This window comes from Ruditapes philippinarum, unplaced genomic scaffold, assembly GCF_026571515.1.
Source record: "Ruditapes philippinarum isolate M1 unplaced genomic scaffold, ASM2657151v2 ctg7881_1_1_1_1, whole genome shotgun sequence".
Lineage (NCBI taxonomy): Eukaryota > Metazoa > Mollusca > Bivalvia > Venerida > Veneridae > Ruditapes > Ruditapes philippinarum.
The window spans coordinates 1-19644 of record NW_026851993.1 but is presented as its reverse complement, the minus strand read 5'-3'; the positions used below and the strand labels follow the sequence as shown (position 1 = coordinate 19644).

Genomic DNA, 19644 nt, shown 5'->3' with positions numbered 1-19644 from the left:
CCTCACACAGACCGTGTAAATTTACTTGCATACAAATTAATACACACAGAAGCACAAGTAAATGGTTTGATACCGGTTTGATAGAAATTTGTTAAAGAACTTAAAAAAAATTTAACCCACATTAGACCAATTTTGGACAAGTCAAAAACAGCAGTAAACTTTGTCTTTAAAAAGTTACATAAACCATATTTGACAGTAATTACACGCAACCTCACACAGACCGTGTAAATTTACTTGCATACAAATTAATACACACAGAAGCACAAGTAAATGGTTTGATAGAAATTTGTTAAAGAACTTAAAAAAATTTAACCCACATTAGACCAATTTTGGACAAGTCAAAAACAGCAGTAAACTTTGTCTTCAAAAAGTTACATAAACGTCGGTAAATTATGCGGTAAACTACAAATTTGAAAATTTTGTTTTACAATGCCTGTTGCAATAGCGGATGAATAACAATCTAAAAATAATCATTGGATATTTAATTTAATATGATCAAAATCAACAACAACTATAATTGTAAGTGTTTCTGCAGGAAACAGACAAATTTTCATATGTCACATATTTTCGCAATGCCGATTTTTACGATGAAAAAATAAAGTTACCAAAAGGAACATTTGTTGTGTTAAAATGTGTCAAATAGCACATAAAATGTAGTTTATTTAATGAAAATTCCTTAAGGCAGAGATCTGCCGAGGACGCGATTTTGCGCCATTGGCGCTAAAAAAATGAGAATGGCGCAGGAAAATCGGCAGCAAAGGGCCATGGGCGCATCTAAAATCTGTGCCAGACTTATAAGAAAACAAAACTGTCTGCTGGGTTATTTAGTCATCCAGTCAAAACTGGTACCAACAGCAACATGTTACCCATGCTCCTGTAATTACGCATATTCTTGAGTTTATCCATTCCCCTATAGCCTTTGTCCATGTTATCTACTTACCGCATTTCTTCTCATAATCCCTTTCCCACACAGATACTCATTTCTACTACCGTAAATTTAATCCAATAAAACAAACAAACAAATTATACAACTACTTAATATTTAAAATGATTATCGGTAACTGAAAAAAAAGTGTTGCTATTTTAAGAAATGCTGTAAGTTACAGTATAATCTGACAGGTGTTCAACTTGATCAACCCTAAGGTCACTCAAGTTCACGCAAGTTTTGGCTGATGAAGTGTAAAAAAAGATGTATATTTCGTCATCAGAATGTTTGACAGGGTGATTAACCAATCAGAGAAACATTGTGCATGACTTTTTTCATGATCAAAAGGTCTGTCGGCAAATGTCTTTGATGTATGCTGTCTACACAGAGGCATACAAGGGGCAATAAAATTCGTCAATATACAGTGGTAAGGGACATTTGGTGCAAAGTAGGAACAATTAAATGGATAATGCACAATATAAGACATTACAAGTAAGAACCAGCAATAATGTGAATAAATTTGCATATCAAATTTTTGAGCAGCCATTTAAAAAATATTTTCATTTCTGCCTGCAATTAATATTAGTTAGAAAGTTACCATGTAGGCATTATTTTTAATTATTGGTAAAGTACTGAATTATAAGTGAACCACTTGTCATAAAATATGATTTAAGTTTTATTACCGGGGCAATTCAATTATCTACAAACTTTTTAACAGTTATTTTGGTCAATGTTTACTTATTTTCCCAAGGCCCATACTTTGGTAAAAATGGCCCATCATTTTCAGACCAAGTGGGCCCAGGGCCCAGTACTTTCAAATTCTTGGCAGATCTCTGCTTAAGGTATTGTTTACATTAATTTTGATTGAGAATTTTGCCAGTATGTGTTGAACAATGAATATTTTCTTAAGGGAGGGGGGTGTGTGGAGTTAATCAGGAATAAATCATTATAATGGTCTGATGATAGAGGGTTTTAGAATTTATACTTCAAATATCACTATCAATAAATAGGTAAAACTCCTTTTTATAGATCAAATCAATGTGCTAAGCACTTTTTCACTTCTCCTTATGTCGTCAAACTTCTCCCTGATAGGAGCTGAGGGAGAAGTCACTCCTCCCTAAAATTTTGGTCTAGCTAGAGCCCTGCAGGACATATAGGGGAAATTGTAAATCTAACAGACCGTTTAGGGAATATTGTAAATCAAACAAAACATATAGGGGAAATTGTAAATAAGACACAAATATACATTTGAGGTAACTTAATTATCATTTAGCTAGCTTTTTATCATCTGCTGCATTCATATCAGGGTACTTCACAGCTTTAATTTACCCGAAAATTTAATGTATAATCAATGAGCTATTTTTAGCGATGAAGATTTCCAAGTGTGAATTCCAAATGCCGCTATGGCCACGCTTCAGTGCGTGTGCTAATTACGTCAGATTACACAATTAAATCTGCCTCCAGGCAGTCATTATGGAGTGGAGAAATATACATGTCAGACATTTCATAGAGATTTTAGGGTGACTAGAATTTCGGTTTTCCAATCATATAGGACGAAGTGAAAATATTTCGGCAAAGTTTTCGCCTGACTTCGTCCTGAACGCAGTCCCTGCGATTGGTCGGTACATTTAAAGCTATCGTTCATTGGCTTACTATAATAGCAATAACTGAACATACCCGAAAAGCGGTACGGTCTAAATATTTACAATTGGCGGACAATAGACGGTAGCAAACTTGGAGAAAGAGACCCCCACCCCCCCAAATTTTCTCCTCGGATTTACATCGTTCTCAAAAGTGGTTTGAGGACCTCGAAATCCGTGGATTTCCGCGAAAAATTGGCATCCATGCCCATTCCCCTCTCAAAATCATGTTTTTTACCCCTATTTCAGTAAAAAATGCCCCCCCCCAAAAACAACAAGCAAATCCTCTTGCCCTGATAATATGCATCCGTAAAGTTTTATACTTAGTCATAATGTCAGTTTCCGGTATTTGGTTGACAGTATTACGATTGAAATGGTGTCTGTTGTTGTCTGCTGGGATTTTAATTTGATCTCTAAAACCCCATAACCAATGTATTTGCACTACATTATCAACCTTTTTCCCTACAAGTACAAGTCTGTATGGAATGAACATGGATATTCACCCCATAATGTCACTTGAGTTTGTATGGACAAACAGACAGACAACGGAGAAGTACTCCCTGTCTGTCGCCACTCCTCCGTAGAGGCGACACAAAAACACAACAAAAAACAACATTTAAATTGAAATTTTATTATAAATTTGGAACTTACTTAAGAAATAAGAGTGCTTTTGTCACAAAACACAGTCAAGTCAGTCATACAGGGCTGCCAACAGCAAATTGCAAAATCAGAGGAAAATACGTCGGGGGTCAAGGGGGCTGCGGGCCCAGGGCAGAGCCCTGGTGGGGGCCCAGTGGGCGAAGCCCCCGGAAGCTCCTGGAACTTGATGATTTGGTATGCCCTAAAATCAATTTCCTGGACTCTAAATTTGACTTCCTTGGTTGCCTTTAAAGCCATTCAGAGACACTTTAGTTGGACTTCAGGTTTTCATCAGCCCTCAAAACAAATATCCGACATTTTGATGTATTTTGACAACAGACAAGAGCGACAGTGTAAACTGTAATTTGATTGGTTATTCTAAAATAGAATGCCGGAAAAGACTCGATTTGACCAATGAGAAAAGCGCTTACAGACGTACCATAGGTGGCTAGCGTAATGATAAAAGCCGAAGCGTGTCGGTTTTTGGGTACTGTATAAAATATGACGAATGAATTTATTGTCTTTGTCAAATTTACATCGATCTCAAAAATGACCCAGGAGCTCACGAAATCCGCAAAAAATCGGCAGCCCTGGTCATACAATACATGAACATTTGCATAAGAGTCTCTCAATTCATTAAAAAAGTTCAGTCATCAAAATTTGCACTAGCCTTACTGTAAGATTTTTCTGAATTTTTCTTTGCAAAAAAATATTGTCAAACAAGTTTTTGACATTTGTATTTTATTTTCTGACTGATAATTAAGCACTAACCCATGACAGAAAAAAAACTTGAGGTGAAACGTCTTAGCGGTGAACTGTGTGTAAATCGTTGATAAACAGATAAATATCTGGTTCGAATTATATGCAGTCCGAATCCTAGTCCAATATATTAGACGTTACAGGCTTGTTATAGTTTATGTCGGTCAAGCCTGACGTCTAATAGTTATTGCTCAAAAACGCATAGCATCATAAAAAATTCAAAAAATGTCTATTGTCTTGCCTTTCAAGCTTTATTCAAAAGCTTATCTTCTTTTCTTTCAATTTCATGCTCAATCATACACAAAAACTCTCAAACAATGTACTTATCAATTTAAAATAAAATATAAACATCAATCTATTTTGTCTATCAGCCATACTGGTTAAGCAAGGTGCTTTACAGATTAATTCCAAATTTTTGAATGGAAAAATATATTCGAACACACTGACGCAGAGCTCCAGATAGCGTGCGTATAAGCGTAAAATACGCATAGAAAATCTAAAATACGCATCACTTTCAAAATTCGTGCGTCACAGTTACGCACAACAAAATGAAAATACGCTCGTATGTCAAAATTTATGCGTAAAAGAATAGAAGTGTAAACATTTGATATGTAGAAAGAAAATGTTTTGAGCATAAAAATACAACATATTTCCATTTTATTGCATTGAAAACTAAAAATTCTGTTGTCAACAACGCATGTTAAAAACGAAAGTAGCAGGAAATACAGAAGGGAGGTAACTCCCGTAGATCTATCAACCTGTGAAATTATTGATGAAATTTGTGCCAGATAATCATCGTAGGAGTTAACACAGTATTAAGTTTGTTTAGGCATCTCTTGTCATACTTATGCCTCAATATAAACAAAAATATATTTTAATTTCTTTACATGTAACTTATGTTGTTAGAACAAAATAACGTTTTTCACCTGCAGTTTTGTACTTAATATTTTCGTACCCAGTCTACAGTTACGGACAATTTTCTCTCAGACCAATACTTTTTTTAAGGAAAGATAAAAAAATCTTGTTTATGTTTCTTTAATTCTAATTTCAACTATAATTGTTCAAACTGGAGTACATGATAAGGTACATGCCAACAAAAATAAAGAAAGAAAAATATTGACTCCTAGAAAATAAAATAACTTGAGGGCTTCCACTAGTGGAAGTTTGGGAGTCATTTACTCCTTCATTTGGCCTGTGACTTCCGAAAATCAATACTTTCCTTCTTTACCTATATAATGTGACTTCCAATATCAGAGATTTTGAAGTCTTTGACTTCCAAATTTTGAAAATGGAAGCCCTGATAATTTTGCTGTGTATCCTAAACTTGAGTTCCAGTATACTCTGGAAGTCTGACTTTACATGGCATGTTTTGTATTGTTTCACATTAAATCAGTATTTAATTTGTAAAGGTTTTTCTAAAAAAAGAAAACAAACAAACAAACAAACACAACACAACAATAAGTTTAATTTGTTTATAAAATATGCAAAATGCTTTTTTGACAGATTTTACCCCTTAAGTTTTTCAGAATTTGCATTTTACCCCTCACTATAAATTTTGAGGGGTAAAAACCCCTTGGCCAAAAAAATTATCTGGAGCTCTGCTGACGGTGCATGGGCAATTATTTCGTTAAAAAAATATTCCGTTAGATTGTTCTGACTCAATTAAACGCTTGCATTTGAATTAGCCAATCAGATTTCGCGCACTTTATGGCAGCCATTTGTTTATCGGCTGTAAAAAGAATTGAAATACATGAGAGGATTTAATCATGATTTTTCGGATGTGACAGTTTAATTATTTTGATAAAAGGTATTTATTTTTTAGTTTTGTTCATAAATAGGTCAAAACTTATGTAAATACACGCTGTCTTCATTGTTTTTCGTTCCGCCCGATTTTCTGGCGGAACATGCTATGGGTTTTTGAGCAATTTCGATATGACGTTGCTTTGCCCAGAAGCAAAAATATCTCAAAGCGACGTCATATTTATAGGACTATCCGAATCCATATATGGAAGCTACCTTCTTATTCATTTCTGAACACAATCAAACTTTCAAAGCATCTGGACGTACAAATCATACAATTTTCTTTACTCACTTTAGTCAATAAAATGTTTTTACTTAAATTAATTACTAGTTCCTGAAAGTTCAAATTGCCATGGCAAGATAAATCATGATCTTCTCAACGATTTGACAGGTGTCCGAAAAATAATGGAGCCTATTGTCCTCAATGCGTTTAAGCGATTATACATTTTCATAAAAAACTAATGCATTATGTTCATATGACAAATTCTTGAGATATAACGAGTGACAGCTTCAGGGATCGATATAGACAATATTTAAACCTAAATTTACCCTTTTGATTCTTCCGCCATTCCCGAGCAACGGTTTGTATGCGCACGCATACCATTGAACGGTGTAGCTGTAAAATTGAACATCCGGACAAATCACAACAACTACATTTAACTGAATTAGGTTATCTATGTTTGATTTTTCATTATTGTAATGTCTTGCAGGCTTTGTTTCTAAATATTTTTGCAACATTCATTCACGAAAATGTTTGTTACGTGATATTCCCCCATTGTCATTAAAATTTTACCTGTATAATAGGAAAAGTCCTAATGTCATTCCTTTTATAATTGGTTGAATATGAGCCATAGTCCCATACTCAAGTGAATCCCCTGGAATATACCCCTTTGTCTATATTTAAGACAGTGTAATAGAAAGAGCATAGAAACACGAGGCTATCTGATTTTTCAGATTGCAGAGTGTATTGAAGTTCTTACAAACCATTCCTTGTCGTCACTTGAAAGCCAAGAAAAAAGTTGGCAATGTATGAGCATCTTAATATGACTTTTTAATTGTTATCCCTTTCTCTGTCGTCACAAAATATAAATACCAGAAAACATGAGCCAATCAACAAGCATGCTCTATTTTATTTCCTACAGACAGTGAAGTACATAACACAATTACATGATATTGCTATTTTTCTATCATTATTTCACCATTTAAGGTGAAAAAATGATGTGTTTGAAAATTATCAATTTTCCTTTAATATCTATTGCAAATTTTTCAAAAAAATAAATTGTTTATAAATGAAAAATCAATAAACTTAAAACATTTTTAGTGGCAGGCATCTTCCATAATAAGTAGAGATATTTTCTGCGTAAACTTGTGTATTTACTTTATTTTTTTGTATGGAATTATTCATTCAATGATATTTAATTATTTTCTTAACAATGAAATTACTGTTTTATTTCACTTTATTTAAAAAAGGCCAAATACATAGAGTTCGTTATTACACTTGATTAGGTGAATTCCCCAGAGCTATGTGCAGAAAGTATCGGAAAAGGGTGTTTAGCTAGGTTTTCAAATTTGTGAATTTCTGTTTTCATTGAAATATCACTGTGTCAAATTGATCAGTGTGGTGAGCAAACAATATTTGCTTGGTCAGCCAGGACTGACATTGGTTAACGCCACAGGCATTTGGCTCAATATATTCCATATCGTAAACTGGACCATTATCAAGGCTTTGAACAAAATGTTCAAAATGATCAGTTGTCTTGCAAATATTTTGAATAAGTGTACAGTTAAATAATCTACCTTATCATCAAAAACATGGAGGAAGGTAGTCTAGTACTGGTGTAACTCTCCAGGAACGATGGTTAGGAAACTACCTGCCTATATGACTGAAATACTGTTGGGAAAAGGGGTAAAATGAAACAAACAAACAAACAATCATCGAAAACAAAATTACTATCCAGCGTAACTTTAAAATAAAATCTGCATAAAGTATATACATGTAACTCACAGTAGTGTATAAATACTGGACAGGGTCAGCATTTTGCTGTAGCAATTTTAAAAGTTACAACACCAAAAAACACAAGCAAACAATGTAATAGCAGCAAAATTGAGATTTAAAATAAATTTTTTTAAAGAAATGACAGGTGTGCACAATCATGGATAAAACTTTACAGTCATATATATGAAAGTATTTTTTCAACTCAATTTTCACAAATGCTGCATAATTTCCCCTTGCTTAAGTAGGAGCCTTTTCACAAAATAGCTAGAAAATACCTAAATCTTGGTAATTGAACCATCAAACTATTAAAGTACTATAGCTCTAATATTAATTTATAATTTTCAGTTGCCTGATCAACAGTTGGAAGGATGAAGTTCCTGTTTAAAGAATTATCTCTAATTATGTTCATCGTTATTTTCTTTGGAAGGTTTGCCCCATAAACTTGGTTGCAAGGGCATTTCATAGAAGTGTTGTGCAATAAAATTATCTTATAGGTTTAAATTACATTTCTGGTCTACTACGCTGTAGTTCTATATTTGATTTTAAAATTTCTCTGTGATAGTGTGTTTTATTTTGTTAATGATCAAAAAAGAGAAAATGTTTTAATGCATCATGTTAAAGAACATAATCTTATTTAATTTGCAGTGTTAAAATATTCAAAGGGGTCACAATACACAAAGAGAACTCATGTAGTTATAATGGAATGCCTGTGAAGTAATTTTTATGACAGGTGCAAAAATTTAAAAAATGAAAACATAATTATATTTTACTAAAAATTATGAATTTTGACCCGTAATGCACAAGTGTTTTTCTAAAAGGTAAGGGCAGCAACTCAAACCAAATAAATAAAATACATCCTAAACTACACTAGTACATGTACCAGAAATGTAATTTAAATCTATGGAAGATTTTATTGGCACTTGTATAAATACAGATTGCAATTGTTTCATGGGTTTTATTTTCTTACTTTCATTGTTTAGATTTGTATTTCCGAATGCTGTTTTCTTGATGTTTATTATACCATTCTTTTAAAAATCATGAATGAATTTCACCAATAGAAGAAACAGAGTGTTGCCTTGTGATTTAAAGATTCATCTATATTTTAAGACTGTAGAAAATACTTGCACAATGAATGTACACCTGCTTGGCATTCTTTGTTTAGCATTTGTTTGATTTCAGAGAAAAAACAAAAACAGAGATGATTCTGTTCATGTTATTAACAGCCTGTTGAAATATACATCACGCTTTTCAGTTTAAACATAATATTGCAACTCTACTGATATCCTTTTTCCTGTTTGTTTACAATCATTAACTATATTTTTTCTTTCATTGAAGAAGGATTTTAATTATAAGACTGGAGCTTATAATTATTATGTTGTATTTAACCATTAATCAGCTAACTTTTGCAATGGACTTGTCAGGGGAGGGCCGATCGCTAATGTTGTTAGAACTTGGGCCCAACCCTCTTCCTATTTGTTATTTTGACATCAATTTGTTTTTCTATATATATAGATGTATATATTAGCAATAAAGTATGATTAAACTAATGGACTTGTCCAGCACCCATTTTTGGAACTGTTCAATTATCAATTAGTCAACTACATGTAACAGTATAGTGCCTGAACATGCAGACTGACCTTGATCTATTCTGGTGGCATACATCATGGCAGTTTTAGGAATTACTGCAGCATATAACAAACTAGTCTACTGTACTGTTTACGTCAATAAAAATTATCTATCCTGTTATCTCAAAAAAGGTTTAAGTTATAATATATATTCTCCTAAGTAAGGTTCATCGATGTTGTCGCAAGACAGGGTACACATTGAATTGCATAAGCTCACAAGACAGGACACAATGATTTTGTTTATCTACTGTGCATAACTGCAGCATGTAAGCATATGAACTTCTTGTTTTTGCATTATTTTTTCATGTTAATGAGAAATGTTATAGTCTCTAGAGTATTTTAATTTTTCAGGAGGTGTGTCTCATTGTCAGATACATAGGGAAGATAATTGTAAGAGCTAGATGATTTAAATCTCTGGAAGCGGTTCTTTAGATATAGGGAAGGTAGCTCTTTCAGTATTGAAGTTGTCAGGTGAAAGTAAACTGCTTTAGCTGTTACCGTTAGTTGTACCGGCACGGCAAGAATGAGTACGTCAATGTTCCGTTGTGATCATTGTGACATCACAATGACCGGACCGGAGAACTACCAGCAACATATTGAAGGCAAGAAACACTTGAAAAAGTTGAAAGCCAGCGGGATGACTCCTGCCACTCAACCAAACCCTGCTGAGAACAAGCCAGGTTGGTAAATACTGGCTTATGTCATTTATGACCTTTTATAATATATGTACTATAATTATCAATTCTAGTGTAATTTTGTAGAGACTGACACATAGTTTGATTATATGCCAATAGTCTTGAGTCTGAAATATTATTATTATAAATGATGTTTCTGCCAGTAATCTATAATATTGTGCCAACTTTATGAGAGCTGATGCTTATAATATCAGATGTATGCAACTAGGCCCACTCTGTATATTTGTTATGTCTGATCAGCTTTTGAAGTTTGAAATTCTATCAATATGTAAGAAACAAAGTAAAATATTGGGTACTTAAATAATACAAAATAATAAATTGATAATAAACATGATACGCTTTTATGATTTAAGATGCTAATAATTATCTTAATTTATCACATACATGTGCCGATTTTGCGACTCCGTAAAAGCGGTATTGCACGACCGTGCATATATTTTGATGTGACGTCATTTGCGCTTTACAAACATAGTGTAAATAGTGTAAAGATGTGCTAAATGTTAGCGTTACACTGTAGGCGCATCAATGAAAAATGACTCTTTTTAACTTTAAACGGTCTTTATTTTTAGTATGTGATAAATAGAATATTAAATTTGTGTTAGGTCATAACTGAATTTATTGAACTCGTTGAATAAAATGATATTATGCTCGCCAGAGGCTCGCATAATATGATTTTATTCAACGAGTTCAATAAATTCAGTATTGAACTTATACTCATTCAATATCCTCTATATATTTGCTTATTTATTGATAAAATTTCAAATTCCAGGTGTTGGATGCTTAAAGAATATTAGATTAAAAAACTTAAACACTAAAATTTGAAAATCTTAACAAAAGCAAAAGATTTTACTGGTGCACAATAAAAATGATGACTGGAAAAACAGAGTGAGTGAAGAGATGCACACAAGTTATAGGTAAAGAGCTACATCAAATGATATAAAAAATTCTAGAACATATTTCCAATCCCATCAAAACCTTTTATAAGAAAATGATAGTTCAGTTTACAAATTCAGCATTTTTGTTCTATGCAAATGATAAATTTTCTTTTCAGTTCAATTGAAAGTAAAGGGGTATGAGGGACGTTTTGTAAAACCTTCAGCTGCAGTTAGTGACCAAGATAACTATAGAAATGAAGGAAAGACTGAACAGCCCTTTACATCACCAGAAAGTGCACATGCTGTCCAATTTCTACAGACAAGTGTGTTGGCTTAAAAGCCTGCTATTTTTAGTGATTCTTAAAACTTTCAGAAAAGCAACTCGTTATCATAATATAATTAATAGTTAAATCACCTTTTGCATTTTAGTTACATTTTGTATTAGTAAAAGTTTATTCTGCATGGATGATGGTAGATAAAATACATGTACCACTTTCTTTACCTTTTGGTACAAAAATATTTTTATGTTAAATTTTTTTCCACATTCAATGCTTCTTTCCTCCAGTGATAAACATCTGACATGCAAATGCTATAAATCCATTCTGTAAAATATTTATTAGGCATTGTTAGCTCACCTGTCACAAAGTGACAGGGTGAGCTTTTGTGATCGCTTTTCGTCCAGCGTCCGTCCGTCCTCCGTCGTCCGTCCGTAAACTTTTGCTTTAAATGACATCTCCTCATAAACCACTGAGCCAATTTCATCCAAACTTCACAGGAATGTTCCTTTGGTGGTCACCTTTAAAAATTGTTCAAAGAATTTAATTCCATGCAGAACTCTGGTTGCCATGGCAACCGAAAGAAAAATCTTTAAATATCTTCTTTTAAACAACCCCAAGAGCTAGAGCTTAGATATTTGGCATGAAACATCTTCTAGTAAGCGTCTACCAAGTTTGTTAAAATAAAAGCCCTGGGGTCAAAATTGGCCCCGCCCCAGGGGGTCATTGATTTTCCCTATATGCATATAGTAAAAACTTAAAAAATCTTCTTTTAAAGAACCCAAAGAGCTAGAGCTAAGATATTTAGCATGAAACATCTTCTAATAAGTGTCTACCAAGTTTGTTCAAATAAAAGCCCTGGGGTCAAAATTGGTCCCGCCCCAGGGGGTCATTGATTTTCCCTATATGCATATAGTAAAAACTTAAAAAATCTTCTTTTAAAGAACCCAAAGAGCTAGAGCTAAGATATTAAGCATGAAACATCTTCTAGTGAGTGTCTACCAAGTTTGTTCAAATTAAAGCCCTGTGGTCAAAATTGGCCCCACCCCGGGGGTCATTGATTTTCCCTATATGCATATAGTAAAAACTTAAAAAATCTTCTTTTAAAGAACCATAAGAGCTAGAGCTTAGATATTTGGCATGAAACATCTTCTAGTGAATGTCTACCAAGTTTGTTCAAATAAAAGCCCTGGGGTCAAAATTGACCCCGCCCCAGGGGGTCATAGATTTTCCCTATATGCATATAGTAAAAACTTAAAAAATCTTCTTTTAAAGAACCCAAAGAGCTAGAGCTAAGATATTTAGCATGAAACATCTTCTAATAAGTGTCTACCAAGTTTGTTCAAATAAAAGCCCTGGGGTCAAAATTGGCCCCGCCCCAGGGGGTCATTGATTTTCCCTATATGCATATAGTAAAAACTTAAAAAATCTTCTTTTAAAGAACTCAAAGAGCTAGAGCTAAGATATTTAGCATGAAACATGTTCTAATTGGTGTCTACCAAGTATGTTCAAATAAAAGCCCTGGGGTCAAAACTGGCCCCGCCCGGGTTGGGGGGGGTCATTGATTTTCCTTATATGTGTATAGCAAAAACTTAAAAATCTTCTTTGAAAAAACCCAAATAGCTAGAGTTTAGATATTAAGCATGAAACATCTTTAAGTAAATATCTACAAAGTTTGTTCAAATAAAAGCCCGGGGGTCAAAACTGGCCCTGCCCCAGGGGTGTCATTGTTTTTAACTATATGTGTATAGTAAAAACTTTAAAAATCTTCTTTTAAAAAACCCAATGAGCTAGAAATTAGAGTTTAGCATGAAACATCTTCTTATGGGTGTCTACCAAGTCTGTTCAAATAAACAAATAAAAGCCCTTGGGTAAAAATTAGCCCGGGGATGGGGGGGCCTATATACAGGTGAGCGACCTCAGGGCCATCATGGCCCTCTTGTATAAATTTCTGAGGCATAATGTGCCTTTAAATTCTATGTTTGAAAATATTTAGCACACATGAATATTCTTCAAATTATTTCTTTTTTAGCATATATCTTCAAATATTTGAAATATATGTGATATTATTTGAGAACCTGTTTTAGAATTATTTAGTACTGATAGTGAGTTGATTGGTTGGTTTCATTTGATTCAGCCTCCTTTTAAAATCAATACACTTAGTCAACCCCAATTTTTGGAACCAGTAAGCTTAGTTTTCCAAGCTTTTTGGTACCAGCAAGTTTTTCTAAAGAAAAGCTGAAAGGTCATAAGTCATGATTGTAGGTCGCTGATTTAATCACTGTAAGATAACTCTAGCATGGATTTTTTACTGAATTATTCTCCTTTATGAAGTCAGAAAAAAATCCTGGCGCTGGTTTTGCTTTTAAGCACTTATAATAGTCATAGTTGGGTATTCTGTCTATGTGACAGCAGCTGCTTTTGTTTTAAACTGTAAATTCACCATAAGGCTACAGACTACAGAATCTATCCATGTGGCAAGTGCAGACCAAGATCATCCAGCAAATCTAGGCCGTCTGTTCATAGTCAGCACTCTTTGCTATTCAGTCAGTTCTTATTCTGAAATTTTCTGTAAAATAAATAGTTGTTTTGGTAAAGACTGAAAGACTGACAAGTCTATTTAAGAAATTTAGTGTGATAAATATTAATGTATCAATTGGATATTATTCCAAAATGCTATTTCTCCCTCTTTCAAGGCTTTAATTTATATAATGTTTAGTAATGGATGCTACTTTTGTGGCCAAGTGGTTAAGGTTACTTGACTTCAAACATTTGTCCATCACCACTGTGGGTTCCAATCCCATAAGGGACTTTGAAATCTTTCAAGTGAAGAAGCTATCCACCTAGCTTGCGGATCATAAATGGTTCTACTCGGGTAGGGGTTCATGCCTAAAGTAAAACAAAGAGGGGCATTTGAGGTCTTCATCCACCAGTAAAGCCGGAAAATCACAATATGACTTCTACTGTGTTGATGCGACATAAAACCAAACAACCAAAAAAATGCAAGAGAAAAATGACAGAATCATTGTTGTCAATTATAACTATTTGAATTATTAACATTTTTAAACTGAAAGAAACATAAATAGTTAATGAAAGCAATATTATTGCTGGTATATTTGTTTCAATCACAGAATCATAAAAAATAGGTGACCTTTTGGCTGGTTGTTTGTTAATTTAATTGAAGGTTGATTATTAAACTATTATAGTTTGTATTATTTATATGCTCTGTCTGTTATTATTGCAGATAATGCAGACCCCGTTATGAATGCAGTGAAGGCAAATTTGTTGGGAAAATTACCTTTGAAAAATCCATTATACCAGGGGAAGTGTGATATATGTGAGGTAGAGTACACATCAAAGTCACATGAGGAACAACACCTGTCCGGAAAAAAACATAAAAGAAAATTCCAAACAAAAGAAGGTGACTGGATTTATCTTTATCATAAAGCATTTATAAACAAATTACTTGCAGTAAATTATATTTGTGCATTATTTCAAGCTTAATAATCTATATTAAGAAACATAAAGTGAAGTTTAAACCCTGCCCAGTAGCCTTTTAAAAATGTAAATATTTTTTCTAAGGTGAAACAAACAATAATTTGAATGTGGAATTTGGATTTTTTCAGCCTTAGAGAGTCAAAATGGTGCCAGTTTTTACTGTGGATTCTGTAATCTACATGTCAATTCCATAGAACAGATGGAACAACATAGAAGTGGTAAACTGTTTATTTATCTTACATAACAATATCAATAAAGTGGAACAGACAGTCAGAACAAGTTAAAGTTGGCTTCATCTTTTCTAAAGGTTAAATATGTAATTTTTTTAAAAATCGTTTCAAATAAAAAGAATTAGAGTGGAAAATGAAATTAGTTTATTGATCTCGTATCTGACGTCATATGACATCATTGTAAGCATTCCTTCTTTATGCTGTGCATATATCCTGTAATAATGCACTTGATTGCCCTAAGCGTGTTAAAATTGTTGGCAAAGTCAGGTCAGTATTACCTTAAAATGTACATGGAGTTTGAAGCACTTTGTATCTGGAAATTGAAAAAATTATCATTAATTATGTCATGAAAATATTTTTTTAAGTTACTGTAAAAATTAACAAAACTCTGATACAGTTGAATATAATAAATGAAGACTAATGGTCATTTGTCTCTCATTGCTTATTCAGAAATCATGTGAGATTAGTAGTCGGTCACTTACAGGAGCAATGGTATCACTGGTGAGTTAGCTAGGAAAGTAGGTCCGGTGGATGGACCGCCAAGATATGACAACACATGTTATAAATTGGCGTAAAAGCAAAAAAAAAAATAATGAACAATATGTTTTTTCCAGGATCTTCACATAATAAAAAGGTTGAGAATGCCAAAAACTTGCAACAAGGGACACAACTCCCACATTCTGCTGCGAAGAAGAAATTTGTGCCAAGCAGTGGAACAGAATCATCTGACCATGTTGTTATGCCGACACCACCTCTGCCTCCAGCAACTTTACTGGAGTTAAAACCACTCACTTATGATAAATAGATACTATATTTTTTACATTAAATTTTTGTAACGCTAAACCTGGTGAATGTTTAATGGACTTGTCCAGCTTCCATTGTTGGAACTGTACATTATCAATTTTAAAGGTAATAAAATGAACATTTAACGTCAGCCAACAGTATAAAGCCTAATCAGACTGTAATTGTTCTAAACTAGTGGCAGAGGCTAATTTCTCCTGGTTTCAAGCCAGTTAATGGATCTGTAGAGGATATTTGTTTGTTTTGCATGTAAGATCGAAATATATTTCAGTGAGTGGACGCCAGATGCAATATTTATAAGGGTGACTACGCCACTATTGAGAATATTATAGCTTGTGTTCATGAGTGAAATATATTTCAATCTTACGTGCAAAACTAAGAGATTTTTATGTTTTTTTAGTCTTTTTTACTTGTTTTCGCTTTGAACATCATAAGTTCTTCTTCATGACGTCATCACATCATGATATCACCGTAGCAATTTTGAAATTTAGTTCTGTTAAATGTCTCGAATTTCGTAACATTTTTAACAAATGTATACAGTTATTTACTTGCTCCTTCTAAAGAAGCAAAATTTACGTACGACAGAATTTATACCTGTTGATAATTCCATTTAGTTTTGAACTAATATTTTCATCCGCATTCAAATATAGTTTTAGCTACAGTGAAAACTATCAAATATAATTTCACTGTGAAAATTATCAAATATAATTTCACACTTTCCACTACAAAGCATGACTGTAATAAACAATGATTATTTGAACTACAATAGACATGGGCCAAACATTTCACATTGGACCAATCATGTTAATGTTTTTATCTAGTGTAAAAGTGTTCATTTTAGGGTCTGTACAGCATTCAAGCCTTGTTTTGATATACATTAATATTGTTTTGTTAGCACTACATCTATGCTATCTGATGTTAATGAAAATGAAATAATAATTTTTATTTATGACTTTAATTTTTTTGGGGGTAATTATTTTATTTTAAGATATCATTTACAAGTCCATACATTTTTATTATCATGCATGTTCTTTAATTGATTATCTTATTGCCAATTAAATTTGAGTATTTTACAGTGAAATATTTCTTTTTGTTGATATAAATTTTACAGTTTGTCACTATTGTGCAGTAACAGGTTAACTGCTATTAAATTATATAAGAAGTTAACCTGTTATTGCACTAAGGTGACAAGATGTATGTTATTTATCCCTAACTATTTGTATAAAGGACTTGTCCTACTTTGAAATTTGGAGGATTGGAAGAGTCCACTGTTGGTGTGACGTAATCGGATATTACAATATGCAGCCAATACCAACAACATATTGTCTCATCAAACAAAATCTATGCAAGGGCTGACTTTTTTATTTCACTGGCATCTTGGAACCTTAGTTAACGGTATCCTCTATATATTCAAAGGGAAGTTAGTCTTATACTCATACTTATTTCAGCTCAATTGTGAACTGTCACAATAGGGACTACGCTGGGATACCAGGCCGACCACAATTGCTATCTAAAACAACCAACAACTCAGAACAGAAAAATATATACAAATTTATTTACAGAAATGAATATTTATAAATGAAAAAATGATTGTATATGATAAACTACTATGATAAGTCACTGCACAAACAAACACTATCAACGTATCTCAGTCTATTCCTCCCGTAAAGTTTCTGTCATGATGTATCAATAAAGTGGTGGCGTTGTTAAACAAAATTCGTCACAATGGCGGGCGTCTTGTATAAAATCTTATCAAGCGTAACTGTACTTCCTACAGTGTTGGCACAGTTGATAGGATCCTGAACAAGGGCATGCGTCACCCTTTAGCCATGGACATACGTGTGGAGGGCCCGTGTCATCTTCGGGTGTGTCCTCAAATAAGAAGCTACAAAGTATAAAACATGATAAGTTCCATGATAATCAAACATAAGGGTATAATAAAGTCCCTTGAAAAAGACTCGACCTTTGTCGGTTTCCAATAAAATAACGTGCTTCTTTGAATAAACAAAATGTCCACTATAGTACACCATACATTCCGTGGAACAAAACTTCAATCACATCCGTATAATACTGCGTTTCAAATATATTCAAATATACGCCACATAATAACCACCAATAAATAAACGTCTTCCAAAATCATGCCACTGAAGATCCTTCTCTAGAGATACGTTAGTTTTGATACGTTGTATTTACTTATAACAAAAACTGATGATAAATGAAATGAAGTAAGATGATAACGTAAATTAAATTGATTGAAACAAATCATTACGATACTGCAGCATTTTACATAAAGTTACACAAATACGGTAGAACCATAATAAATTATTTATGAATAGATAATATATATCTATAAAATATTCACGGCTCCTATACAATTACAATATAATTAAAACTTCAATTAACATACATCAATTAACATGTCTCGGTATAAATTTGCAATAGCGAAACACTAGAATAAAAAGAGCTTTTAAAATTTAATCTGCAAAAATTTAGAAAACAATAAATTACTGCCAAATTACTAAACCTGAATCAAATAAACTATAATTCTAATAGAAAATAGTATTTTACGAAATAGCAAAAATTTATGAAACAAAATCACTAGAAAATTAAATTTACCTTGTACAAGCTGTAATTTTATGACAAATATAATTTGTCTGTCACCGTCATAGTGACCTGTATAACGTCCAGTGCATTGCAATATGTCACTTAAAATTTAGTCAATATATAGCAAACTACTGAGTACTGAGCGGGAAAACGAATCGTGCAAAAAACATGAAAAATCGATTTGCACGAAATAAAGCTGGGACGGCGGGAAAAATAGTTATGTGAAATAAAGGCCCGTCCTTCAAATACAGACATAATACATATATCTGGTTCATAAAACAAAAATGTAACTTTCTTATTACTGAAAGGATTTTTGTGAAATAAACGGCAAAATGTTTAAATTGATACATGGAAATTTATGCAAACCATAAAAATACTCTAAATAATAATTTCACCCGAAAACTCTAAATTAAACCAAAGATGATGCAATCTCACATCAATGAATATAGAGTAAAAAGAGGTTCGGCGTGAAAATATAATGCAAGATTTTACAAACGTACTTTCACTTTGTGACATTTACGCCCCCCTTTAAATAAGAAAATTGATAAAGAGCAAGGTTCACTAACCATAGATTTTTGCCCTAGATTTTGGCAAAAATTAATTCTATGCATATGTTTTGTTTTCCAGTTTTATTTTTAAGTTCAATCCTTAAACTATTAAAAACATATAAATTTTCAGACATATGTTTACATTTAGTATGATTTATGGTCAATTGAAATACCCCTATTTCTAGCAAAATTATGAAAATTCACGATTTTTTGGGTTCAAAAAGAAAATTAAAGTATCAGCACAGTCCAGCCCCAAAAAAAGATTTACACATTTGCATTGTAGAGTATCAAAGGCTTCTAGTTATATTGGATTAAAGTTGGGGCTTGCCTGTGCTCTAATACAAAATTGAATATTTACCTTATGTCTTGACGTTATTTTTTGACATTGTTTTCATTAAATGCAGCTCATAAAGCATATAAACGGGACTCTACACTATTTGATTTTGTGCTTAATTATTGAAATATGTTTCATAAAAATAAATAAAAATAAAATATGCACGTAAATCATTTTTAATAAACTTTTATCAGTTTCAAAATAAATCGAGTACGAATGAATTTTGGTACGAGTTTCGCCGGTTTCCACTGCGACAGATGTAAACAAAGCACTGACAGGTAAGCTTTTGCTGTTTTAAATGATTTTTAGTAATGTAAATATATGAATAAGTGCTGATATTCCATAATTACTTTCCTTAGACATGTCATTATTAAATTAGCAAGGAGCTGTTTGGTAAGTT

General features: G+C 32.8%; 2 protein-coding genes across 5 annotated transcripts in view; one reads left to right on the top strand and one right to left on the bottom strand.

Annotated features, from left to right (window-relative positions):
* Window positions 1–6360, bottom strand: part of LOC132744954 (PAS domain-containing serine/threonine-protein kinase-like) — a gene marked incomplete at its 3' end in the record, with an annotated part of 34203 nt that extends 27843 nt beyond the window's left edge. Inside the window, 1 exon segment of the mRNA XM_060733759.1 lies at window positions 6313–6360. Within this exon segment, the coding sequence (XP_060589742.1) occupies window positions 6313–6332 (20 nt within the window).
* LOC132744965 (zinc finger protein 346-like) lies at window positions 6302–17214 on the top strand. 4 transcript variants are annotated; one of them, XM_060733789.1, is made up of 7 exons: window positions 6354–6432; window positions 8105–9202; window positions 9736–10064; window positions 11131–11277; window positions 14474–14650; window positions 14856–14945; window positions 15572–17214. In XM_060733789.1, the coding sequence occupies exons 3-7, from the start codon at window positions 9908–9910 to the stop codon at window positions 15760–15762; spliced, it is 762 nt and encodes a 253-aa protein (XP_060589772.1). In that variant the 5' UTR covers window positions 6354–6432; window positions 8105–9202; window positions 9736–9907; the 3' UTR covers window positions 15763–17214. The 4 variants fall into 4 exon arrangements, with proteins under 4 accessions (XP_060589787.1, XP_060589772.1, XP_060589779.1 ...); XM_060733796.1 differs by having other exon boundaries at window positions 6358–6432; window positions 8105–8186; XM_060733804.1 differs by lacking the exon at window positions 8105–9202 and having other exon boundaries at window positions 6302–6432.
* The last annotated feature ends 2430 nt before the right edge of the window (window positions 17215–19644 follow it).

Bases quoted from the DNA above. Each gene is read 5' to 3' on its own strand.
- LOC132744965 (XM_060733804.1), top strand. From the start codon at position 9,908: ATGAGTACGTCAATGTTCCGTTGTGATCATTGTGACATCACAATGACC. The intron at 14,651-14,855 runs GTGACTGGATTT...GGATTTTTTCAG, and splicing joins AAAATTCCAAACAAAAGAAG to CCTTAGAGAGTCAAAATGGT. The intron at 14,946-15,571 runs GTAAACTGTTTA...TGTTTTTTCCAG, and splicing joins GATGGAACAACATAGAAGTG to GATCTTCACATAATAAAAAG.